Source organism: Atractosteus spatula, chromosome 15 (genome assembly GCF_055471065.1).
Source record: "Atractosteus spatula isolate fAtrSpa1 chromosome 15, fAtrSpa1.hap1, whole genome shotgun sequence".
NCBI lineage: Eukaryota > Metazoa > Chordata > Actinopteri > Semionotiformes > Lepisosteidae > Atractosteus > Atractosteus spatula.
Genome location: NC_142720.1, coordinates 16,848,258 through 16,875,794, shown reverse-complemented (window position 1 = coordinate 16,875,794; position 27,537 = coordinate 16,848,258). Strand labels below are relative to the sequence as shown.

General features: G+C 39.1%; 2 protein-coding genes across 3 annotated transcripts in view; one reads left to right on the top strand and one right to left on the bottom strand.

The window, feature by feature from the left end:
* srbd1 (S1 RNA binding domain 1) overlaps positions 1-26,622 on the bottom strand; it is an 85,303-nt gene extending 58,681 nt beyond the window's left edge. The window contains exons 1-14 of one of the 2 annotated variants that reach the window (XM_088933818.1): positions 26,553-26,622; positions 20,313-20,386; positions 18,799-19,015; positions 17,188-17,520; positions 16,438-16,604; positions 16,141-16,258; positions 15,212-15,350; positions 14,168-14,264; positions 13,341-13,500; positions 9,203-9,306; positions 5,815-5,922; positions 4,761-4,918; positions 3,837-3,927; positions 3,397-3,504 (exon numbers count right to left, since the gene is read on the bottom strand). In XM_088933818.1, coding sequence (XP_088789944.1) covers positions 3,397-3,504; positions 3,837-3,927; positions 4,761-4,918; positions 5,815-5,922; positions 9,203-9,306; positions 13,341-13,500; positions 14,168-14,264; positions 15,212-15,350; positions 16,141-16,258; positions 16,438-16,604; positions 17,188-17,520; positions 18,799-19,015; positions 20,313-20,386 — 1,874 coding nt within the window. In that variant the 5' untranslated portion in view covers positions 26,553-26,622. Of the gene's footprint in view, positions 1-3,396; positions 3,505-3,836; positions 3,928-4,760; positions 4,919-5,814; positions 5,923-9,202; positions 9,307-13,340; positions 13,501-14,167; positions 14,265-15,211; positions 15,351-16,140; positions 16,259-16,437; positions 16,605-17,187; positions 17,521-18,798; positions 19,016-20,312; positions 20,387-22,696; positions 22,807-26,552 lie in introns of those variants that run through there. The other variant, XM_088933817.1, reaches the window with a different exon arrangement.
* The window catches only part of prkceb (protein kinase C, epsilon b), a 126,255-nt gene continuing 124,045 nt past the window's right edge, over positions 25,328-27,537 (top strand). Inside the window, exon 1 of the mRNA XM_088933819.1 lies at positions 25,328-26,447. Coding sequence (XP_088789945.1) covers positions 26,100-26,447 — 348 coding nt within the window. The 5' untranslated portion in view covers positions 25,328-26,099. The remainder of the gene's footprint in view (positions 26,448-27,537) is intronic.

Below are 27,537 nucleotides of genomic sequence, written 5' to 3'. Positions count from 1 at the left end.
CAAACTGGGTGAAGTAGGACATTGCATGCACTTCTTTAATTTGGTCTCTGAAAAACCACAGAGCAGTAGGAACACCTGCCTGACAACTTTTCATGGGCACAGCAACCTGTATTGTTCAGAGAGAGACTAGAGAACTAGCTGACAGGGTCTGACAGGCATTCTTTAATACCAGGGGGATTTCACATTAACCACTTACCTTTAAAAGTGGCTTTGATCTTGCCCATCTTTCTTGTACCTCTTTCACGGCACATTAATAATAAAAAAAGGAAGGAAAAGCACAGAAGGAAAATGAAAAGGCCAAAATCTAGAATTACATCAAGCAGGTACCTGATGAAAACAGGGATTAATGCTATTGTGGTGCTGCATCAATAACACTCACTCAACAGGCAAGCTGCCCCCCTCCTCCTCCCCCATAAATCATAACTGAGCTGCTCTGAACTCTCCTTCCGAAACAGGACCTGCCACTTCCGAAAGGGGCTGTCCTGGGGGCTCATTATAATAACGCTAGCCCGCCTGTGCCCCCTGTCATGCCAAGTGTGCAGCCGAGCAGAAGAGGAGTCAGAACAGAGCTGGGGGGTGACATCAGAGAGGCCAGGAAAGAGGCATTTCTCAAGCTCAGCAGCGAGAAGACAGATAACAGACGGTCCAAATGAGTCTTGTGGTTTAATTAACTAGTGCAACTTAACATCGCAAATCACTGATGGTCCCCCTCTCCACCACAGAAGGTACACAACACCACAGATGTCTTTTTTTCTTTTTCAGCTATTCATTTTTTTAACTTCTACTGAATCCCAGGACCCCTCAAAACACCAAAACACTGGCAGAAGGAGAAGATGAGGAGACAAGAAGAAGGGGCGTTACAGAATTCACAATCGCATTCGGACATGAATTCAAGCTGGCACGCATCAGCTGTGCTTTCATTTAGGCTTTCGGAATCCCTACTTTTTTTTTCAGAATTAAAAGAAAGAGCCGTGCCTGCGCTTAAGAAATAACAAGAAACCAGATGAGAAGCTGCTTCTTCAGCACTAAAAAAGAACATGAGGGGGAGGACACAAAAAACCTCAGACAAAAAGAATTTTCCATGTTACATAAAGTCAACATTTATCATGAAAAAATCTAAACTGCTGGGAAGCTGGTAACCCCTTCTCTTTCCTGTTGCACTGTTACATAGATTTCTTTAAAGGAACTGGTGGAAATTCAGGATGCTAAGCATTTCTGTTCTTAGCTTAATTCTTCTGTTTCAGGCTGCGGCACTGATAATATAAAGGTTCATAGTAATTAGCAATGTTAATCTTCAACTAAAAAGGTTTTGAAATTGCATGAAAGAAGCACACCTAGGACCATAGCCTTATGGGAAACAGTGCTTCATAATACAAGTTAGAACAGAGAGCAGGACCAAAATCATACAGTATGTGCACATTTTTGCACTTCCTCAACTTTTCTTTGCACATTCTTGGCACAACCTACTGTAGTATTTTATGTTTTCCAAAACTATGTAAATTAAATTATCTTTGAAAAGAAATGCTATATTCGCAAGTAAAGACTTTTTACTCTGATTATTGGATCTGAGATTATTCTGTTCTTCAAAATGTTAAACTGTGACCCTTTAAACAGACACATTTCAGAAACAGCAGCATCGGCTTGACTGAAAGACAGCACGTCCTTCAGGGTTGTTCTTTTGTCACGTATTTAGGAGACGTTTTCTAGCTGCTGTGGACACATTCCAAAAAACAAAGCATTGCTTGTCATTGGGGGCAAACCCACATCGATCTCCCAGAGCCTGTGCGACTGTAAAGATTGATCTAAATTGTTATATTTTTAGTTCTTGTTTCTATTTTTTCGCTTACATGTTACAAATATCCCACAAAACCTGTGTGTTGTAACAGAACTGCACTTAGAGCTATCCTAATTAGTTATTCAAAGAACATTTGGGACAATGAAAATTCCCTCCACTGTTATCACCTTTGAGCTGTTCTGGACAAAGGAGAAAGGTGACACACAGGAAAGTTCAAAAGCAGAGTTTGCAGAAATATGGGAAGGCCATACCAGACCACTTTAGAAAAGCTTCACATTTCTATATGTTACTTCAAAAAAAGAGATGGTTTAGTAGTCAAAGTTAAAGACTGATGTCTGGAAATTGACCTGTTGCTGAACATAGCTTTGCATTAAAAAGTTATGTGAGTAAATTAAATTAGGTCCTGCATTCCTTAATCTCCCTTCCTAAACAACAGAGCCCACAATGACACTTTTCTGTGTCGCAGAGGGGGTCTGCGGTATGACCTTGGTGTCTGGCTTCTCAATTCAGACCTTACTGAAAATGTTCAAGACGGGGGAAATTCTATTCTTTCATAACCCGTGATTAATTTCGGCTATTCAATTAAAACAATACACTTGTTCAAATTGAACATCTGCTCCAGTTAAAAATTACTGCATCCTTGGCATGGTATACATTAAAGCTAACAAAAACAACCTGAATCTCTACTGGCCCTGGCAATGAAGGTGATCTGTAACAGAAAACCTTATGGCCACTTTTGACTTTTTCTGGGCTCTGCTCCAGTCTTAACCCTAAGTCAATAAACACAGGTCCACAAGAGAAACTATAAAAGTCCTGCAGTTATTTAAGTTGGATTTAAGCTTATAAAGCTGTATTGGTTATAGGAACAGTAAGAAATATTTGTTTTTAATTAGAGACTGTCAAACAAGGTCCAGATGGCATTTAAAACCCACAAGAATTACACATTCCTGATGGCTGCCATTTCCTTTCGCCATTCTTCCTGCATTCTGTTTTCATACCTTCCTGAAAGCCACAGATCTTATTAATAAAGGTCTCCTGATAATAATGTTTCAATCGCTCTGGACTTTGTGTATCACCCATTGCACAATTGGTGCCAGCAACAGTTGCACACCACCAAATGAACTCATCGCAATCAACCACCTAACCAGATGTTTATTTCCTGGTGAAGAAGAAATGTTTGGTGATTTGTTTTGTCAAGAAGAGCCTGGAGCAGACTTCAGTTTTATTGAACCCATTGTGTCCAGCTCTTCAACATGCAGAAAGGCATATCACTGAGTCCACACTGCATCTTCCTGCTCCCTGACTGCTCTGCCTCCTACTGGAAGAACTGAAGGGGTGGACATACAGTAGAGTCTACGCTGGTGGCCCTATTAACAAAGATGTCCTGTCCAGCTGGTAACCACAGGCATTTCTAAGGAATGCTAAAGATCCTAGATCTGGAATAATAACAATGTTGGATAATCCAGTACAATGTGTCAACAAAGCAGCCTCAGGTGCAACCCATTTCCTCCCTTTGCTGGCAGCGTGTGATAGAGTTTTTCATTGCGGTGAAGAGGAATAATGTTCCTAGAAGCTCCTAGGAACAGAACAACAGGTCTCACCAGTAATGGACATCCAAGGGCTCAAAGAACCTCTTTGAGATGAGATCAGCGAAGAATGCTTCTGTTTCTCTGCAGGCAGTGCCATTCCCAATAACAACAGTGTAACAGCTGAAGTTGGGAAAAGACAGAAAATACCAATTAAAATGATAAAATGGCGTGATGTCTTACGTTATAGACCTTGAAGTCTGCCAATTCAAAGACTATTGACTATGGAATTTAAGACGCATGCAGATGTACCAATACTACAGTATGTGACTGACCATTGTGAAGGTTTGTATGCATGGAAGGAAGTGGTGAATGTGTAAATGTAACCACATTACAAATGCAGTTGCTTTAAAAGTCCATCTAACTTACAAGAGCCTTACTTTAAGGATTTATTATTTAGCTTATTGTTAGAACTATTTGAATACATTTGAAAAAGAGACACAAAAATTCTTTACTTGTGCTTTATCATCAGTTGTTTTAATTTCTCGGCTTCACGAAATCCTCCTCCACCGTGTAAATACACTACATCTGTCTGAAGTATCTGGCCTAAAAAAGGCAAAATAAATTCAAAATCAGTGGGGGAAAAATTGACATTTTTATAATATTTTCTCAGTAGTGCCAGTGATGCTGCCCATGTGGCTTGTGTGAAAGGACCAAAACTGACAACAAATGCAGACCACAAACATATCAGGAGGCACGTGGCTCATGGTCTGTAAACCTGGTGGCAGCTTCTCGCATCCTGACTGCAAAACAACCCAGTTGCGTCTGACATTGCTCCAAGGGAACAGCACACTGGCTGACAGCCGTCTGGGCAGTGAAGAGAACCCTACTGCAGTCTTGTGCCTCTGTGCCGTTCAGCACAGGGGACAGGCTCTGAAGCTCGACACGAGAGGATCACACTGGGGTGGGCTGGGTTTATTACTTTTTCACATCCGCCAACTTCATCACTGATCTTGAGAATGTTCTTTGGGACACACTTTGCCTTAGATAAGTCTATACTATTCCTTCCACTTATAAAACAGGAGCACTATAAATGACTTTACATAAAGAATAATTTATGATTTGAAAACCTACGATTTCCTAAACCTATTCTGATAATCAGTATAAAATAATGCGACAAATGACATTGACAAGTATGACTACACTGTTTTAATGACTGAGCTTTTAAGGATGTTCCCACCTCAAACTAGTGCGTAGTCACTTCTCTAGTCTAGCTGGAGAGCAGCTGAGATCAAGCACATCCCCACAGACTGTGCAGCTCAGAAGATTTTCATTACACCAAACCGGCAGCTACACACTAGAAGAGGTGAACTCCACTGGCCTTCAGCCTACCAGAGATCTCCCGATGTACGAGTGTCAGGTAACGAGTGAATGCGTACTTGTTGGTGACAGGACGGCCAACTTGCAGCCATGTCTGAAGCCAGGATCCACGCCCAAGATGACTCTTCCCCGCACAGGGCACACCAAGAGCCTCTGACGGAGGTTCCTCACAAACATCGCGATGGATTCCTTCTCTGCGCTCACAGTCAGACTGGACCTTGGAGGGAGGGAAAATTGAGCGAGAAAGGAAACATAGAAGGGGGTTGAGAGGGAGAGAGAGCGTGAAACAAAATTCATTGGCAGGTGAATCCTCTTTTGTAGGCTATTTTTGTCATTACAAAAACCTCCAGGAAGCATTTGGTAAAGGACACAGCCAGATAGGGAAAAATACAGAACAAAAGAGACAAAATCTGATCAGTTTTCACTTCTGCTGTGACTTGTCAAATCAGAGTTGAGGGGCAGTTTGATACTGTGTCTAATACCAATGTGGTTTTGCACAGGTGAAGCCAAGGAGTAGTTTTAATTAACACCCAGTATGCACTTACTGCGCTTGTCTCGGTATTCTGTTTTATATAAATATTCCACACTGAATGTCACAGGTGCTTATTCTTGCTGCTGGCACTGGACAAGTGTCAATACCTGCTCCTGAGAGACGTACCTACCCGAACCAACTGACTGCACATGCTTTGTAGAGAGAAGTGGTACAGATGCCAAACACAACACACTGCTAGACCCAGGACTCAAATTCTACTAAGCTGCTCAGCAAAGAAAGTTACGTTTAAAATGCTTCAATGATAACTGAAGATATGTTGTCGCTTAAGGATTACTGAATGATTTATCATCTGTACATTACTTAGTGTTAAAAGTAATGTAATTCAATTAATATTTTTAATGGAATGTTTTCAGAAATCATACAAAGAGTGAAGTTCATCTACATGTTTTTGCCATAAATGTTTATAATAAAGAATATAACATTTTTGACAGCAGAGCAGCTCAGTGAATCATACTTTTAAAATAAGAATAATAAAAGCCCATTCTTCTATGAAAAAATGCAAAAGAAATTGACTTTGAGTCATTCAACCTTGAGAAAGAAAGAAACAAACAAGAACTAACCTATACCCTCTACACAATAGAGGCAGAATGAGTCTTTTGTAGGAATCTTCTACAGCATCTCTTAATATTTTCATGTGTTCCTCTCTTGCATAACCACTGGGTCTCCACCTTCAGCCCATAAGATAAACAAATCGTAAAAAAATGTAAATTACATTGATGTCAGAAGAGAGTAGCACTGAAAAATAATTGCTTCAAATTGTAAAAAAACGCTTAGAATCAAATAAATGAACTTCAAATATTCAGCCTCCACTGAATAACTGAATATTGCTAATACAGAATAAAAGAATACGCCACAATAGAATTACAGCTATTTTCCCAATATTTAATTCAAAATATTTCAGGCATATTTTACTATTAATCTGAATATACTCACTTTTTGAAAATAACTTTTTCATTTTTTTGTCATGGACAATGTCGTGATTTGTAGTGTTAATAAAACCATTGTGATGACAAGGTCCTTGATAGAAAATAAACCACACAAATTGACTCTTTAAGAACAAAAAAATAAACAGCCACAAAGAGACATATCCCCGGCAAAGATACAAAGATACTCCTTCACAGGTGACCTCTAAGGTGTCAAGTGACTTACATTTGGTATACATTCTGTAAGAGCAATTTAGACATCTGCATGTCTAATCAATTACTGGAACAAAAGTTTATATTAACATAAAAACTACAACAGTGAAGATGGTATTGGTAATTGTATTTTAGCAACACATTACTCTGATTCTGAACTTTGATGCCTTTCTAAACGAATTTTGTGTGCCCTTTCCTGTAAGCTATGGTCCATTCACCTGTGAGACACTGGACAGCTCATCTTAAAGAGCTTCATTGCTGTTATCATTAATCAATATAAACTGCAACTAAATTTTGAGAGTTTTTTTTTCTATGAATTTACTACCATGAGCTGTAAATAGTCAAAATGAATTTGATTCTATTATTACTATCTAAAACTGCAGTTGCATGTTTTATTCCTAGTAAAAGTCTTTCAAGGAGATAAAACGTGCAATCAAAGTTAAATTTATTTTTTAGCAGCTTTCGGGATCGCAAAATTCATTATGTAATTTCGTCAGCCCAGATAACTGGTTTAGTCTGCCGAGTGCGTCATTTCGTTTTCGCCTCGGCAAAGCTCTTTTCTGGTTATATTTTGGAAGACCATTAAACGAGGTTTGGGGAACTCTGTGATGTCGAGGCTGGTTTTATTTTTTCTGCAATATGTAGGATCTGTAATCTACTAAATCAAAGCAAAAATCCCTGATTAAAACAATTTTATGCAGCTTTTTGTTTTAAGTAATTGAATACTTTTAGACATTATAAGAATACTGCATTTAACATAAACATAAGGAAGAAAAAAAATCAAATGGCCTTTTAAATAAAATGTCCAAGATATCCAAATTTCACACTCAGGTCACTCGATTTTATCTATTAAGTGTATTGCGACATTGCCTATTTCATGTTTATTTAAACAGCTCAAGAAAGAAATTACATTTTGAGCAGTAGAAACTTAGGCGATTTCCAAAATATGACATATTGTCATATTAATAAGTGAAATATTACTTTAGGAATTAAAATAAATGTATATACGCATGTTTTTATAACTTGATTTGACAGGTAACACTAAACAGAATTCCTGCCTTCAGCGCAAGTTTGCTGACTTACGGAGAATAATTTTAACAGTGGAGAAGACACACTGAAAAAGCGAATCTAAAATATTTTTTAGATTTAGCGGTTTATTATATTGTGATCATGAAATCTTTCTAAATACATTAACTGATTCTTTATGCAGCAGATCATTTTATACATTAAAACAATTGCTATAAGCTAAAATACTTTGATTTTATTATATACTGAGAACCATGAAAAATTAAATAAATGAATATTAGAACCAACAGCATTTGTTGTATTTTTAATGCTGTTTAGTACTTATACACAAATATGCTGTACCTGTGGGTTAAGAAAGCTTATTTTACTTTCTGTGATTTCTATAGTCCCACTTCAATTTCACAAGCTCTGTCGGTTGTCCGGAATTAACCACATGGCAACAATAACAAGAAAAGTAGATTTATTCAAACTAAATATTAATTAGCATGCTTCACTTATCATGTAATATCTGTTTTTTTCTATCATTCAGATATCAGAACACTACATTATTAGTAAACTGCTAGGATGAACGTTGAAACAAATCTCGAAAGGTTAATTAACTAAATTGAATGGTGTTTTCTAAATCATTGGCCATTCATAATTTACATAAATTCACATAAACTCTTCAGCATCACCAAAATTCTGTAGTTTTTCCCTGGATCTTCCACGGCAATAAATGACTACTGTTTTCCATGAAGTACATAAGGTACAATATTTTCATTCATAACCACTGCATAATCTGATGGCAGTTTAAAAGCTATATGTTAACAGATGAAACTTTTTAATGTTTTACAATTATAAAAATAAAAACATTACTTTAATGCTTTAACTTAGTGTTCAAAGCAGACACCATTTGACAATACCGTTCCATATATCTCCCAGACAGGCTCTAATGGCAAATTTGAACACCTCTGAAAAAATGACCTAAAAATAAGTAAAAAGCGAACTATAGCAAAATCAGTATTTACAGCAAAATCAGTACAAATAACTACTTATGCACACATAATGCACTTATGCACAGAAAATTAGAGGACTGATGTTTTCAACAGATACTGTATTTCTTTACAGTTTAACAGTTCTTGTTCCATAATGTTTTTATATTTGTTTATCCACCAAAAAATGTATAAAAATAACAAATGTGGGTGTATGCATACATTGTATGCCTAAAAACGAAAAAACTACAAAGTCAATAAGAATGCATGTTGGTAATGTTCAGAATTTGTTTTCTGCAAAGGATGTATGTTGATCTAGGTGTGGTTTCCAGGTTACAGCAGACTGTAAATAGAAGTTTATTTTATAAAATGTCAGGCTGACAACCCTGCACAAGAGCCAAGCTTTAGAAAGGAGTGAAAATGCATCGGGACACAGGAGGGCAAAACTGTCATTGTATGACCCTTGGACTTAAGAAGATGAAATAAATGAAGTTACTATAGTTTTCCCAGTGAAAATGTTATTGTTTACAGACAGAAGAAGCAGAGTATAGTAGAAGCAACCATATCTTATCTCAGTCCACAGATTTGTTCTGCAGTTTTATTATCAATACAAGTTTTAATTATTGATAAGAAAATCAGCCAGTTTTTTAAAAAAGGATTTGATTATTGAATTGGCATTCATTAACTATAGGGTGAGAATGCAAGGGCTGTACACCGGCAAACAGTCTGATAATCAGCTGAGCGCTGTGAGCAGAGACTGCCTTCACTCACAGCCTGCCTCAACACAATGACAGGAAAGGGGATGCTATACAGACCTGACGTTGACACACCACCTGCAGAATTCACTCTTCACCCTGTCAGGAATGTTGACCTTCACTGTCAGGATCTTCAGATTTTCCCCTCGGTTAATGGCCAGAATCTGAGTGCAAACATAAACGGCACAGACAGATGGCACGCAAAATCCCCAAAAGATGAACTTCTCAAGTCTACTCTCATGTAACCGCTTGCTTGATGTCCTGTACGAAATTACGCAGTATTTAAGGAAAGTGACGTTCTGTTAAGCAAATAGTTTTAAGTTTCTGACCTTTTCAAAAGAAACCTTTAGAAGAAAAACATCAATCCATGTGCTAAATCTAAAATGGCAAGCTCCCCCACACAACCCAACAAATAATGTTTAATTCATTAGGTTAAATTCAATTTAGTTAGCTAAGATTAATGCTGACAATTTTCTGTATCTCTACATTTAGAACATAGGTTGTCATAGGTGGAGAAAAAGATTTAACTTTAAACTTCTATTTTTTTATCCTTTCTATAGGCTCATTAACCGTACTTTTAGCACTGGACATTTCACAATGAGCATTAATATTTTATCAATGTAATCAAATCAAATGGGTGGCCGGATTACTTTACCTGTGGTTTCATTAAAAAGGCATCATTGCTGAGTTTTTAAGGAAAGCTGGAGTAAGAAAAGGCTAGTGTGCTTTGGCAGCCTAGCAGGATTATTTTGCTGTCCCGTTTCCCATAATACTGGGAGACAAAAGACAGCTTTCTTTCCAGTGCGTGATACGAACAACACTCCACCAGTACAGCTGGTTCACGATTACAAGACTAACCTCAAAGACAGAAGCATGGGCTCATAAAGACTGAGGTACCTCTGCCAGAGAAAACCAGAAACAGACAAGAAAAGCATTCATTCAAAGCTCGGCAGACACCTCAACCAACCTAAAGAAACAAAACCCTAAAACTACTGTCCTGAACTTATCTTCCGCCTGCTTTTCATATTGATGAATTTGGAGTGTAAAAGGAAAAGTGTCTCTTTGCCAAAAAACAAATGTTCTGCACTGTATAACCAGCGCAGGTGCTACCATTTTAATTCTCAGCCCCTCTGTTTCCTTTTGCAGCTAGCTAAAGACCATAATGTGGCAACACTGACAAGAATCAACAACAATAGTTAGCACTTCACTTCTCAATATTCGGAGAGCAAGCCAAAACAATTTTCATTTATTCTGACTGGCAAGCTATGCAACTTAAATTTTACAGAGACTGTTTCATGGTTAATTTGCAAAATACGCAAAATCTGTTTGGCAATTGCAGTGGATTTCGCCGCTACACTAGAATTCAAGGATTTGTTTAGCTTTCAGCAAAGTTTTCATTTTAAATTGTGCATAGTCCCTTTACATTTTGTCAAATATTTGAAATTGTATACATACTAATATTATTGACAATGAAAAGAAATTAATTTAGAGGCTGTATTGCAAATGACTCTGATAAGCAGCTATTAATGATACAAACTTAAAAAAGGTCTGTGGAGATAGGTAGGTAAGTTTTGTTTTCTGTTTCAAATAAAAATAACATGAATTTAAATTTGCATATGCACTATAGTAAGCAGAAGAGAACAGAACTGTAAATACTGTAAGAGCAAACACAAACACATATTTACTATTTTAAAGAAGCAACTATCTTTTGATCTTTGTGGAAAGCATCAACACATTGAATACAAAATTACTGCTTTCCCTTTTTGAAGATATTAAAAGAATGTATGTCTGTAATGTCATGTGCTTGAATGCACTGCTTTCACTGATCATACATAGGCATCAATGCCGAAAAAATCATTAGCATCAGATTAGATTTTTAAGGAATCTTTTGTTCCTTTGTGTTTAGGCGTAAAATGTATTTGATGATAATTCTGATGGTGGGTATTTAACTTAATATATACAGTATACTTTATACACACAGAAAAGCAAACAAAAAGCTGATGAAATGTCAGTTACACTAAAAGTGAACCATTTTGTTTTTTTTAATAAAGTTACCAGTGTTTCGAAACACTATTAAGCGCTGCCAAGACTCAGTCACCGAGATCCTGTGAGAAATGCTCACAAGAGAGTAACTTTTTCCAACGTAAAGGTCAACACATTGCTTTACTCCAGAAAGAAAGAAGAACAACTTCTTTATCCACTTCTCCATTAGCAAATTAACTAAAAAAACAAATAAATAATCCTGAACCCGATTTCCAAGCCATCATTAACTTGACATTGCCAAAATCTTCCAGAAAAAAATCAAATGAAAATCCCTTTTGACAACACATCATAACTTAGCAGTGCAATAATAATAAATCCAACTCTTTGCACTCCAAAACAAGCAAGCTGACAGTGCCGAGTGAAAGATTTTGCTTCCAGAGTTGAACAGTCCAGCTGAATGAGCACTCAGTACACAGAGATGCAAAAGCCTTTTATTCCCCTTTGCATAGTAACTAGCAGCTTTTAATGTATTTGAAAAATAAACAATATAAGTTACATTTCCTACAAACATTTTTTCTAGGTTAAAGAATAATTAATAATAATAAAATAAAATAATGTAACATCTGCCATCTGTAAGAAATCAGAACCAGGAATCAGGAGAACATTTCACCGGGAGACAATTTAAAGAGGTAAACAAACAATCAAAGCAGCTGGATCCTCCAAACCCAGTCTGTCAGAACTCATTGCTCTTCACAGGCAAGACACAATGGGGAACATGTGCTGCCTTGCAATCACAGAATGCACTTCCTGAGTCTGAATAACATGCACAGGTGTCAGTCTCAGTTTGTCATGTGTGCAAGTAGGGCATCATACCCATCGCTCAGCGTGCTGATTGAATAATGGTTCCTCTGTTAATGCAGGATGTTACTTCAACCACAAGAACACTTCTTGAAGATACTGTATACAGTAACCTGCTACGCCAAGATGATTACAAACGTTGGCTCTTCACATTATGGTTTTTGCAGTGTCTGCATGGTTTTTTTGATTAAAATGTAAATAAGAAATATTAAAGTTTTAATTAAGTTCAGGTTTCCCCTTGAGCTGCCCGCTCCCTCCATCACAATTTTACAATTAAATCTTTCTGCCACTTACAAAAATCCTGGTGGAACTGACCAGACTGAAGGCCAGAAAAACAAATATTAAAGTGTGTTCACACAGGTGAAAGAGACTGAACAAAACTTTGTAGGTAGATCTTTTTTAAAGGTTATGATGAACAATGTGTAATAATATATAGGCAATAATATATAGACACATCACATTAATTTGTACTTGCACATATGCATGCAGACAAACGCCGATTTTTCATTGACAAACATATCTGAAATTAATGTTCATTTGTTTAAGTCACTTGTAATCACTGCAAATGAACACTAAGAGATGATCTGCATAATGGAATTAGCCATTTTACATAAAATGCTTAAGCCGGTGAGGAATCTGTGGAGCTGTGTCACAGCTTGTTGTCTGAAGCTCCAGCATGTTCCAGGCCATGAGCACTGTCACTGCAGAGCAGTCTGTGTCAATCACAGCCCTTAATTCAATCACTAGCTAATTCGGACATGTCACATATGTTAAACACAATGGCTTACAATGACTGCAGGACATGCTTGTGATTAATGGTCTCCAGCACTATCCTGGTGCTGACATACCCACTGTGACATGCGGCCGAGCACCACTGTGAGTAATAAAGCTGTTATAAACAGAAGCACAGGTACCAGCAATGGCACAGTTCTTGGCCCTGTGGATGGTGCAGATTTAACTAAGCCTGACATGGGGGAGCCTCTGTAAAGTTCACAGAAACACAGCGGATTATAGCATTTACTCTCAACCTCATCTGCCACACCGATTCTGGACAAGTGTTAAAAGGCTGTAATATTCAGCATTTTGCAGCTCTGAAATTCTAAGACCCATGGTTTAGCATTTATTTTGATCCTTACAGTAGCTATGTGTACAAATAGATAATATTTACATACAGTATATGCATACATAAAAAGATTCAACAGAGATTATAAGTATAGTATGAATATAAATATTTGGATAAGGAAAACATTCACCCTGAATTCTGCATCCCAACCCTTTTTTTCTGACTACACTATTAATGCACACAGCATATATTCATATAATGAACTCTCCCATCAATACCATGGGGCATGCTCACCTGGTGGTGCTGAACCCGTTTGACGTTGGCCGTGAAGTCACAGTACAGCTGGAACTTGTCGATGTCTTTCGGCTTGCCCGCTGTCGCGTCCTTCTGCTCTTTCTCCTTCAGTGCCGCTTTCGAAACAGTCGAATGAATGGTTATGGCGCTCTGGTCACATCTGCAAGGGAAAGCCAAGAAGCTTTTTACAATTTCACAAATTTACTCAAGCAAAAGCAATTAACATTGAACTGTGGTAGTCTTCAGGATTCTGTTACTGTACCATTAGCGGCATAAAAAAGGATATGCATTGGAAAGTGCTGGTAACGCAACACCTACAACACAGGCAATGGAAAGAAATATGAATTTCTTACTGTACGTACAGAATGATACGAAGAGAGTGGGGTTTCAGTCCTCTGGGTTCAGGCTTTATTATTTTTTTGGTGCCAATATAGTGTAAAGGTTATATCCTACTACACAGACACGGGCTACAGTTAATTTTAATGACATCCATTTTTCACACTGAGCAATTACTGAACGGGTTAAGCAGTCCAACACCTTCTCACTGTTTTTCATCACTGTGTTGAGGTGATCAGCCAAGTTCCACAGCGTGCTGCCACCTCCTACTGATTTCATCCCCACCTGCTTTTCGATTACTCCATTGATGTCTTTGCTTTAATGGTCAGAAGAACCATTTTTCCTCACTTATCATCACTACAAACCCTACGGGACTGCAGGCCCCTGAAAGACCATGCTAATTGCCCCTGAACGTCAGAACGTGGCGGCCTCCTCGAGCTCGCTGTGGCCCAGCCCCACGCCAGAGAGGCCCAGAGGAACAGGACACGTACACTCCCCGCACAAACTCCAGCGTCTGCTTGTCCTTCGCTATCATATCTGCCAGGATCTGCTGCACTCCTGTCTCCACTTCTGCTAATGTGGAAAGACCTGGAGAACAAAAGAGGAATACTTGGGACATGCCAGGTGCTCCACCAGAAAGGAAGAAGAAGAGTCAACCCTAATATGCTTTGCACAGCACTGATGTTTCTCTCCAGTTTGGTTGTAAACTGCTTCTTTACTGCCGGCTATTAGCAACAGTTTAGCTCCATAGCTGCTTCCCAAGTTCTCACTATATTTGTGGTTCAAATAAAGCATGACAATAAATAACCCATAACAATGTTCAATAATAAATATCCCACTACAACATTACTGAGCCAAAAACTCTGTAGCACAGACCACTTACCTCGTATGAGTAATGGAAACAAACACGAGTATTAAAGAATATTCATGTAATAGCATGATTAATTCAGGATTTATAAAACAGGATAAGCTTCACACAATCTTGTTCCCTCCCATAACTAATGACTGTTTTTTTTCCTTATACAAAAAAGTTCTCAAAAGGACGTGTGCTTTTTGTTGCTAGAAAAACAACGTGTTCCTGTCATAGAGATTATGAAAAAGTACATGTTATTTAAGGTGCACTACTGCCCTCTACAGTTTAGATAATAAATGTTTTGAAATAATTCAATTTCAAATTCAGCAATTTATCTATAGATTTATCTTTTATAGATTTAGCAATCATTTATAATTTATTTTTATGGTATATGATGTAAACATTATTGTGAAATTACCTGAAACAGTCGGAGATAAGAAGTGGTTTTGTGTGCAACTGTTCATCAAATAATGAAGCTCCTCTTAAGGTAGGGACTGCTTTAACAACAGGATCAACTTAAAATGCTTTTGTCTCCAATACTAGAATTGTGAAATATTTATGTGACACTTTTGTGTTATCTTCTCATAAGGAAAAGACAGCTTGGAAACTGTGGTCACTGTCTGAAGCACGGGCTCCGGTGAGAGGAGTAGCTGCCATGAGGAAGAAGCATGCAGAGCAGTACCTTCAGTCTGCGGTTTGACCCAGCTGTGCAGATCCAGAGCTTGGGGGTTTTGCAGGAGAGTCATGACTGCAGGCTCAAGGCCCAGCTCCCTCGCTCGCCGAGCCTTCGACAGCTTACTGCCTTTCTTGTAAGGCGCATACTAATTAAATGACAAACATAGCAAGGGATAGTCTCCATGCAAGCTGCGGAGAGAGGTGTACAGACTTTCACCAGAAGACAGCTTGGAAAAAGCTGACCGGTGAAACAGCAGCATGTGTTTATGTGGTGTCCACAATGCATACAGCTTGCAAACTAGAGAGCCTCTTCATATTGGATATGCGATAGGTGAAGCCACACAGTCAGATATGGCTAAACCATTACGTGCCATAGCATTCTAATTTTTAGAAATATTTCTTTTCAAAAACTGCCCAATTCTACGCATGATGTACACCTATTAAAAGCTTACATTTTAATTTCTAAAGTGATTTATTCACTTATCGACAGCCCATATATGATATATTTTAACGCTATAAGATGGCAAAATGAACCGGTAACTTTTGCAAGAGAAAGTTGGATGTGGACAGCACATAGGCCTACTGCCATACTAAAACTGATCATTGCTCATAACCCCCTTGAGCAATTATCTTTGTTCTAGGAAATTCTACTTCATGCCAAATCTGACTACCGTGGAAGGCAGAAGTTTTTTGGTCATCAGGCTAACCTGGAAATGCCTGTCTAGACAGACACTGTGAACAGTGACTCGAAAACAACCCCCTTGATTCACAGTGTGCCAAATTCTAAATTTGACTTTTGGACAGGTGTGGATATTATTTTCATCTGGCAAAAGGATATTCTTCCTCTAGTGCAGCAATCTGCATTGATCATTATGATTCCAGAATGGTCAGGGTTTATGAAGACAGTTGATCATTTGACAGAGCCACTTCACTCACCACATGATCTAGCTCATCTGTGGTTTTACAGTTTCTCACAACTTCTTCCAGACTGCTGCTTAGAACTCCCTCCTTCTTCAGAGTCTGTATGATAGAGTGAGCTTTCTTTGCAACGTGTCTTGAAAGAAAAAAGCAGAATGAAAGATTTTAGTCCGATTTTTTTTTTAATTTAGGACATTTCGGTCAAAAGGACACCTGCAGTTCTGCACGTTTTTCTTAATTACCCAATGCCCATTGGACATTAAAAAATAATTCCCAGCCCAGACCCTCAAGAAACTCATGACTGTCATAGCTTACCGCAGCTCCTCCAAAACCAGCTGAACATCTCGGACTGCGTCCGCATCCATGTGGTTGATCAGCTCCTTCCTGTAGCGGACAATGAAGGGGATGGTGTTCTCTTCATTGAAGAGAGACACAATATTGGCACACACCCATTCTTCCACCACAGTCATCTCCGAGAGAACCTGTACACCGCAGGCACAACACAGCATCTCAACAAACAGTCTCTTTCAAGGGCCGGCTGCAAGTTCACAATGCCATAATCATAGCCTTACTGCCTCAATCATAGGTTTTATGGAAAAACTATTACTCTAGCAATAAGCCTTCCATTTTAAGAGATGGAATATTTCAGGACACAGACAAAAGGTACTGAATCTATGTGATTAAAAAAATAACTACCCCTTTGCTTAAAACATAAACCAGAGCACACAGGAGAAAACTAAGTGGATGTGCATTTAAAACTGAGATCAGGAAGCACTTCTTTATGCAAGGGGTTGTGAATAGAACATGCTACCCAATCAAGTTGTAGAAGCAGATACCATGTCTGCTTTCAAGAATCACCTGGATGACTCTTGAGTCAAATCATTCCTAACTCCTAAACAGATGTAGATGGATTAAATAATCTCCTTTCATTTCAAACCATTATTTCCCATAATGGAGAATAGATAATAGATATCTAGACAATGGAAAAACCATAACCAGAGTGTTTGCAATCTGTGTATTCTTTTACAGGACAGTGCAAACAACTTTATCAGATCATAAACATACCTTCACTATATCCCAATTCATCTGCAGATCCTCCACTTGGCCTTTTTTCTGAACGTGATGTTTTACAGGTTTTCCCTGAGGACAGTCGCTGGTTTTGATCTTCTTTACGGCGGGCTCGTTGAAAGTGTAATCATCCTCTGGCGGCTCCTCCTTCTTCATCCCGGGCAGGTGGTGACTCGAGGAGGGCTCCTCTGAGGGATATCCCAAAGGGGGCACTGGCTCTCCCTGCCGCTCCTTCCCCTGTCCTGCTGTAGTCTTATCCTCTCTGTCCCCAGTGCCCCCCAGCTGCTTGGTGTCTTTGTAGAGCCCATCCGCCGCAGGGAATGACAGCCTCTGTAATAATGGATGAGAATTCATAACTCAGCTGCAGACGAAAGGGGCAGAACTCCGCTTTGCAGGGTAAGCAGATGTTTAGATAACTGTGATCAGGCTACAGGATTCTGTAAGAATTCTAAAGAATAGCTTTTTCAAATAATAATAATTCCTTACACTTATATAGCGTTTTTCTGGACACTCCCCTCCACCACCACCAATGTGCAGCCCCACCTGGATGATGCAACGGCAGCCATAGTGCGCAGAGAACACTCCCCACACATCAGCTCTCAGTGGGCAAGACTGAACTGAGTAATGAAGCCAATTCATAGATGGGGATTATTAGGAGGCCATGATTGGTGAAGGCCAATGGGAAATTTGGCCAGGACAACAGGGTAACACCCCTACTCTTTTTGAGAAACACCCTGGGATTTTTAGTTGGGACCTCAGTTTTCCGTCTCATCCGAAGGACAATGCCTTTTTGTAGTATAGTGTCCCCGTCACTATACTGGGGAATTAGGACCCACACAGACTGTGGTGTGAGCGCCCCCTACTGGCCCCACTAACACCTCTTCCAGCACCAGCCTTAGTTTTTCCCAGGAGGTCTCCCATCCAGTTACTGACCAGGCTCACACCTGCTGAGCTTCAGTGGGCTGCCAGTTGTGAGTTGCAGTTGCAAATAAGAGGACTAACTCTACATATAAAAAGGGCGCCACATTACTCAGTAACCAACAGGTGTCTAGTGGACAATTGAATGTTTTTTACTTTTAGCTACCATTTAAAAAGAATACTACACATTCTATTAAATTATTCAGGAGCACATGTTTCTGAATTATGATCATTGCTGGTTCACTATGCCCTGACATCATCAGCCACCTTCCCTCCCCCAAAACTACCAGAGCTTTGAAGGCAGCTCAATTATACCTCTGGCTAAAATCAGACACCTCAAACAACTGAGGCTCACACCAGCAGCAGAGGCTAATTCTGCGACACTTTGGAAAGGTGCATCCTGACAAACCTTTAAAAAATGACAACTTTTAATTCTACTTGCTATGTAGTACCAATTATTATTGCTGATTCCTTACAGTTTCCAAAAGGAACCATTTTCAATCTCCATAGCTATTTTGTTCACTTCAAAGGGTGGACTAGATGGCAAGCCACTGAACACCCACAAAGCAAAATTAACCCATCATCTGTAACTCAGCCCGTCTTTTGTTTAATGTCTTTTATCTGCATTCTAGTAAGAGTTTTTATTGTGTCTTGATACATTTTCATTTCACTCCAGATTTTTTCTCCCACCTCTTCTTTCACTTTCACCTCCTCAGCCAGGGCTAAACTCTGCTTTTTTGTCCTTGGAGCTCTTTGCTTTTTCTCGGCTGTCTTCCTGGGGGGTTTCTGTTTTGGCACCCGTGGTTTGGATGCCTTTTTCACGGCCGGCTTTGCTTTCTTTTCTTTCGCCTTGCTCTGCGGTTGCCATTCATCCTCTTCTTCACTCTCTTCTTCAGGTTCCGAAGAGCTACAGTAGGAATATAAAAGAGACAGCAGACTATCACTGGATTTTAGGCTGACAAAGACCCGTTTTAAACTCTGTATATGTATTTCTTTAGCTGAGTGGGGAAAATATATTGCGATGTTCTTACACCGCACAAGGCTGCTGCTGGTGTTTTATTCTGATCACACCTGATTGATCTGAACTTCTATCTCGCATAGTTTGGTCGCCTTTTCTGTTAATATATTTGATATGTATTAAAATGTAGATTTGCATAGCTGTTCAGACTTTTTGCATAGTCTTTATAATGGATTAATACAATTTTGGATGTTGAGTCCTGGGTTCAGTTCATGGCTGGGACACTGTCTGTGTGGAGTCTGCATGTTCTCCTATGGAGAAGGTCAAGGATGCCATGACCCCTGCCAGGCATACTGGATGGACAATAAAAATATTTATTCATGACCTCGTGGATTGTTATAGACCAAAAATTATAGTCCAGGATGGCCGAGCTAACAATTTGAACTAAAAATAAAAAAGAGAAGAATAAATACCCTGGGTGATGAGGTATTGTTTTAATTCATCTTGCAAGAGGAATGCAAGAATGCCATCTAGAGAGCTGAAATGAGAAGTACATTGCTGCTTCAGGTTATTAAATGGTTTTCAGATGACGGCAGAATGCACGATAGAGGAACTACTGTATCAGGGAAAAGTCGCACTGTTGAGTGGAAGAATCATTTCTGCTCTTTTCCAAATAATGACAAAAATGAAAATCCAGGCATAGGTATTAATCCTACCAGTATATTACAGTGTTCCTAGTATAATGCCTGCACGAAAAAAGACAACAGTAAATAAGAAACATTTGCATAAATGTATTTATAATGTTGATAAAATCAAAATAAAGTTTACAGTTAATAAAAAATGCTCTTACAAAATACTCTTATTATTATATTTATTATTTATTCTTGTTATACTATTTTTTGATTATTATATAAAAACATTTTAACCGACAAAAATTTAACTTAAGGAGCTTAGCCTGGAGCTCAAACAGTTCTGGAAGCAGAGTGTATTTCTAGGTATTAGAGAGTATGATATTATCTCAATTGTTCAGATGCTTTTTTAGGAGGTATACGCACTTACTGTATGAGTCAGAAACTCATGGCAGAAGCTTTGCAACACTGAATTCAAACTCACTAATCCACACATACCACATGCATGTCATCGCCAGGCTAGCCATGACAGCCTGCATCTATGATGAGACTAAAGATCAATTTAAACTAGTTCAATGCTAGAAAAATCACATTGTAAAACAATGATATTTACTCACAGGTTATCAGACCCCACATCCAAATCATCTTCTCCTTGCTTTTTGCAAACCTGCACTCGAGTTCTTCTCATCATCTGAAAACCGGAAGCACAGATCAATTTTTTTTTTAGTAGACTTTTATACAGTACGTAGTTCATTTAAGGAGGATCATTCAGATTAGAGTGTTCATGATTCTGTTTAGTACATATGAAATGCAAAAAGAATTTGTTCCATATCAGTCTGCACACCAAAGAAGTGACTGGGATTCAAATGAAAAGGTAGGCAGGACTCAAGTGAGTGACAACATTAGTTCAGATCCCCCTGCACCATTTCACAAATTATATTGCCTTATCTTGCCAGCATGGTGCCCACAGAGCCATGACTGTAGGCTAGACCACATAAACTTGAAAACTGTGTTGCTAACAGAAATGACAACGTAACCACAATGTAAAGGTTTCAACTACAGTATCATCCAAAGCATCAAAGTGGAGATTTGGCATTATTTGGTATTGGTATTTTGTATTCTGTTGGTGTTTCCTTATCATTCTAACTCCCTTTCAATTCCCAGGACCACCAGTGACAACTTCCCCATTTTAAAAGATATCCCTTGCACCCTCTTCCCTAATCGCTCCATCATCTCATATTGCCAACCACCTACTCTGCTCAGCATTCTTGTTCACAGCTCTCTTAACCGCCCAGAGCAATCATCCACACCAGTAGACCCGCTGCATCACCTGTAAATACACAGTATATCCAATTCAACACACAGCCAAGGCTACTTCGGACGGTGTTGTGTCACGCCAAAAGACATCGTGTATTTCCAGCAACCTTTTATACTGCATCTCATTTAGAAAGTGCCCAGACATTTATATTGGTGAGAGGGGAAGAAGACTAACAGACGGTTACAGGGAACATGTCAGAGCTGTGAGGATCAAAGATCTCTCCACTACCTCTAATGGCCATGATCTTTCCACCTGCATCCTCACAGGGTTTCAGAACTCCTACTGCAGAAAGACATTGAAATCCAAAATTATCCTTAAACCTGTATCACACTTTTCCCCTTCTCTCAACAACAGACATATCTCCTCCCAAATCCTTTCCATTTCGGCTCTCCACACCTCTCCTCCTGTTCTCCCTCAGCGTGGATACTCATTCTCACCTGCCCATTCTCATATATGCCCATTTCCCTCTGCTGCCCATCCCTTCTAACCTAAATGGTATTTTCCTTCTCCTAAGCCTTATTTCTTTGCAACTCTCCTTCTCTAATGGCCACAATCTTTCCATCTGCATCCTCACACAGGGTTTCAGAACTCCTACTGCAGAAAGACATCCACTGCACGATCTGAACTTTAAAAAATGACATGGTGGTCATGCCCAAATCAAGTTAGAATGAATTGAAATGTCCCAATTCCTTTAGTATAAAAGCAATTAAAAATGAAATGGCAGCATCTGCGTTTAAATTCTGACCAATTCTGAACTGCATTGTAATAAATGGCTTAAGTAATAAAGCCCCCTTATTCCTGGAGCAGTTATATACACAATTCTTTGAATACAGAGATTTAAAGAGCTGTAACAAATATCGATGAATAAGCAGTACATGAAACATCTGGTTACCATAAACATACATAGCAAAGAAACCTTCATTTAGCCATATAAATGAACTGAAACCAAAGCCTATTTTACAATGACCCGTAAAACGGGACTAAACGTTTTTTAAGACAGGGCCTTTAAATGAAGCAATCTGGGCAAAATACTTTTCTCAAAGATACAACTACAGTGCCCTTTACTGGGTCTGAACCCAGGTTCGGAGTCATAACTACTAGTACTCTACAGTACAATGCTGCTGTGACGAATATCCTCCCAGCAGTGACTGCAATGTTTGTGCTATCTTCTAGTCGTTTACATTACGGGCTTTGTTTTAAAGCACATCTACGTGCATTTTACTAGTCGTTGAGACCATGAAGGCTGCAATGAAGCACTCATTGACCGATCAGCTTTTACCACTTCAAAGCTCTCTGCGTAATAGCCCCCGAGAGTTTAAAGAAAGAACGCGAGGTTACCCATTCAAATAAACAAAATAAGTATCTTCAAGTCAGGGCGCAAACATAAATCCAGCCGGCTACGTGGCATACGGGGCTGTGTACTGGAATAATAACGGTACGCTTAACCCCGCCAGTCTTGAGAAGATTTATTACGTGCAACACAACAATGTCCAAACGTTTTCTGACAGCGGGCTGATAATGCAGCTGAGCACATCCAGCATCCGAATTCAAGGCGTTCACGGGAGGGGAAAAAGTTAATAGACATGACAGATTTCTTTTCCAGTGCAAAATAATCGGCATTTGTGGAATAAACCAGCTGTTAACTTAATTAAAACCATACCAGGAGCATACTATGTTACTCACTTTTACTGTAATCCAGCAATGCGCCGTTTAGGTAGAGTACACAGAGCGATCTACACGCGGAAAACCATTCAAACCCGAGCCAGCCAGCCATCCCCTTCCGCAAACAGAGGAAAGGGTTTCTTCCAACTGTATTCAGCTTAAACTTCGCCTATCTTACTACGATGTCTCTGTGCCGTGAAATATTTGTCTTTGTATTTTTTAAATATATTTAAGCATTTTGACACATTTTAACGAACAATTCCGGACACCGGTGACGGCAGAAAAATGATTTTCCCAAAGAGATCAACCGAATCTCAGATTTTCGAATGGTTCGCTCCAAGGGAGATCCTTCTCTGTTTAAAGGGCCAGAAGCAGTTTCCTTTGCCGCAGAAAAAGTCATGAAAAAGAAACATCACAAAAAGTGACAAAGAAACGGTGTATAAAATGAAACTGTAAAACTGTAAAAGAGTGTTTAAAAATCATTTGGGTCAGGACATTTGGGGCAAAACAATCAGTTTCGGCTGCGAAGAAAAGGATCGTTGACTTCAATGCAATGCGCTTTGGTAATACATGATTATGACAGCAGCAACTTGAATTTCAATTACAAACGATTAGATTGGCAATTTATTTTTCACATCATCTCCCACCCATGCATATATTTTTTTAACATGAAAGGGGCGCTGTACTAAGCTTAGTTTAATTTTTTACGTTTCTGAACGGATGTTTTATCAGACTTACAGTGATTTCCAATTATACGTAGACTAATCAAACAAGATTTGATTCAAACTCACTTCTCCTGCCGCTAAAACCTACTTATTTAATCATATTATACTGTAAATCAATAATGATAGAGAAACAGAATACGTTAGATTTTGGTGGCATTACAAATGCTCCAGTATTTAATATCTAAATACAACAATTTAATGGACATTAAAAACTTCGATTTTTGAAAGATGTGAATTACATGCTAATATAAGGTCGTGGATTTAATTTACTGTATGTTTTGTACAAATACTGTACAGATATTAGCACAGAAAGTAGAGGCGTCAGAAAATGATGAGTGATGAGATGGTGAGGTGATTAAAATGTTTTCATAACGGAAAAGAAGCGGTGGGCCGTAAGAAATAACGGTGCCATCACAGAAATGAAATAATATAAAATAATTCACCATAACAGATTAACTAAAAAGTACAAATATTTTGGTAAAACAAGTTTTAAAAACACAACTTAAATATGTAGAACATAACTACATGTTACACCTATTTGCTGTTTGTTCTTAAAACAAATATTGCTTTTACAGAATAAACGCAAGAACATAAATGGTAACATTTGCACAAGAAAATAAAATATGATTGATGCACCCAGGTACTACGCGCAGGGTAAAACAAGTTTTAAAAACACAACTTTAATATGTAAAACATAACTACATGTGACACCTATTTGCTGTTTGTTACTAAAACAAATATTGCTTTTATTGAATAAACGCAAGAACATACATGGTAACATTTGCACAAGAAAATAAAATATTATTGATGCACCCAGGTACTACGCGCAGGGAAAATTTCCACTTGCTCCGTCTGTAAACACTGCAAGTTATTCTTTAACAAGACTACCTACACAGGATGGCGCCAGAACTCAATTTAGATCCCCAGAAAAAATACTGTACTGGAAACGGTGATACATTTTCTTACGCAAAAAGATGTGAAACGTATACATTGCCACTTTTCATTTGATTCATTATATTAATTCATTAGAAAAATAGTTCTGTCAGCTAAGGAGCAAGATTATCGCTCCCGAAAAATGATCCATTATTAAGGTACCACCTGTAAACCAATAGTTTTGCCATAGTAAAACACACTATTAAAAAAAAATCAAACTGGATTATATCATAAATAAACACAACAAACCGAGCCCTTGAAAGGGCTCCTGATTTGTTCAATGTAACAATACACAAGTTAAATTGCTCGTAATATTCAGATTGGATTTATTTCTTTCACAATGTACTGTATATTCTTTATTCTTAATCACAGTAATGTCCGAAAGGGGGTTTACAAAGAAAAGGTCATAAAAATATTTTTTTTAAAAAATATTTCTCGTGTCTTTACTGTGCGTCGTATCTGTATTTTTTATTCTAAGCAGTTATTTCTGTAAAAAAGAACAGGAAGCTATGCTTGTTCTTGCCCGAAAACTTCACTAGCGCAAAAAAGTGGATTGCAATAGCATATTACTTTTAATAATGATGCCAGCAATCTTTACGGTTTGTTTTGCAGCGTGTCTGTATAGCTGCTGGTGCCGTAACCGCAAAAAAAAATATCCGCAATTGCATTTTGGAGCAAGAGAGGTGCCCGATTCCTCTCGAGTTTACAAGAGCCCACGGCCGTCTCGCCATCCCGACTGAGTGAGACGCGTTAAGCTTTCAGCGCTCACTGCTCCACAACGCAACACAGCCTCGCCACTCCCCCGCTCGTGGGGGATGAAAGCCTGTTCAATCGCGTTCACATCCCGGATCCCATCCCGACCCCGTCGCGAAGCGCAGACTGCTTGACAGTCCCCCTGTGCTCCAGCTCGCCTGCACTCCCCCATCTGGTACAGAAGAGGCTCGGCGCGGCTCTGAGAAACTGACGTGTTTTGCGCATTTCCTGCATTAGCGTTATAGAAAAAAAAAGGAGGTACTGTAGGTTGCAGGAAACCGACAGCAGCAACAGCAAGAGAGCAGCCTGAGAGCTGCAGAAGCACACAGACCCGAAAAACCACAAACCAGGGGCTGCTACTATGAATTTTTAAAGGGTATCCACAGCCAGAGGTCAAGAAAGACGTCCCAATGTGCCGCGATCAAACTGGATCCCTTTCCTCTCCCTTCGATAAGAGGAAAACGAATACTTTAGACCCCAAGCGATGCTGAAGAGCTCCTGCTTTGGTTTATTTTTCTGAAGGGCTGTGAAAGAAGAGACTGGGTGTTTTGCTCCATGGTAGTATTTCTTTTTCTGTTGTGTTTGTATGTTTAACACAGGAGGATCCACAGCAAAAGCACGCTGTTCTGAAGGAAGGAGATCCCTTTTTTTCCCCCCAGCTACCAAATGTTTGTTTTCAACGCGAAACCAAAACGGTTGAAAAAAACAAGACAATTTACACAGGACCCGACAGGACCGTTTTGGGGAGCACTGCTTTGCATCCGATTTGTATGTGTGATAGAGTGAAACGGGACTGCTGTTTTTCCGTTATATGCAAGGCAAGATTCATACATATTCACTGGGTGTCGCACGAGCAAAAGGGAAAAAAAAACTGCATTCATTTGTTTCTTCTCCAGCGAAGGCAACTGATACTAAAATATATTTAATTATTTATCACCCATTGAATTGGCAAGAATTACCCATCCTTTAAAATAACTAACCAATTCCAATCGAATAGTGAAACCATCATCATCATGGTGGTTTTTAATGGGTTATTGAAGATTAAGATCTGTGAGGCTCTGGACCTTAAGCCTACTCCATGGTCACTGAGGCACGCTGTCGGACCGAGGACCCAGACATTCCTTCTGGATACCTATATAGCCTTGAACGTGGACGATTCGCGAGTGGGACAGACGTCCACCAAGCAGAAGACCAACAGCCCAGCCTGGAATGACGAGTTCGTCACCGAGGTCCGGGACGGCAGGAAAATCGAGTTGGCCGTCTTTCACGATGCACCTATAGGATACGATGATTTTGTGGCAAACTGCATTATCCAGTTTGAGGACCTGCTGCAAAACGGCAGCCGGCACTTCGAGGACTGGGTATGTTTTATCGAAGTTTCAGTGCTTTAGATTGGAGATACATTCTTCCTTCACTGTTTACCGTACACCATTGTATTTAAATGTATTTTTCTCTTCAATTCCTACCTGAAACGCAGGGTAGTTCTGTAAATCGTGTGATCAACCCGCTGTGTATGGCCATGGCACCACCAACTGTAAGACATGCTCGTCTTTGTTAACTTTATATTTGCTCATAACACTCAGTTTGAGAATAACAGTTGACTGTCAGGAATGCGCCCCACCTTTCATCCACAAAAGTATTTTGTCTTCCACGGCACTTTCCTGGAAACGTTGTTATTCTCTTTAAACCACATATTTGCCACTAATTTCGTTGCACCCGACTGGCTGGAAGGCTTATTGTAAATATTCTGTCCTCTGAAGTATGTAATTTGAACATCACCGTACTGGTCTGAGCGCACAGCAATTTTGGCGTCTTATGTAAGAACAGACAACACGCAGTCATGCGGTATTGTACTTCTGATCGCACAGCAAGAGACCCAAGTATTGATGCTGATCGTAAAACTGCCAAATTGACTGTCAGACCGCCCCCTTCAAACTAATGGCCCTTTTCACAGTTGCGTAATGGGTAACGACCTTGGCAATAGAAAAGACCCAAATGGATATACAGTACAGTACACAGCTGGGGTAGCCTTTCATGCACGTCCCGAAACACATCCGAACCTTAATAAAACCGTGATCTGGAGAACCCAAAGTTTCCAAAGTACACAAACACCCCGTACGACTGATGATGAATTCATTTCGTTCTGGTGAATACTATAAAAATAGTTTTAGATCCCTTTCAGTATTTCATTCATTCTAGCATTTGCTCCCTAAATCACTGTTAATCCAAAGAGGATAATTGTTTTGATTTGATAGAATAATTTTCCACTGAACTAAACATTTCGACTAAACGTTTGTTATCAGTGTGTCCAATCTGTAACAGAAATGTTCGTTTCAAGATAAGATGTGATGGCCTTGGAATACAGTATGTTATTTACTGGAGCAGCCTCTAAACCATGCTTTTATACGCATGTTTACACACCGATAATGATACAGAGATAAAATGAAATAT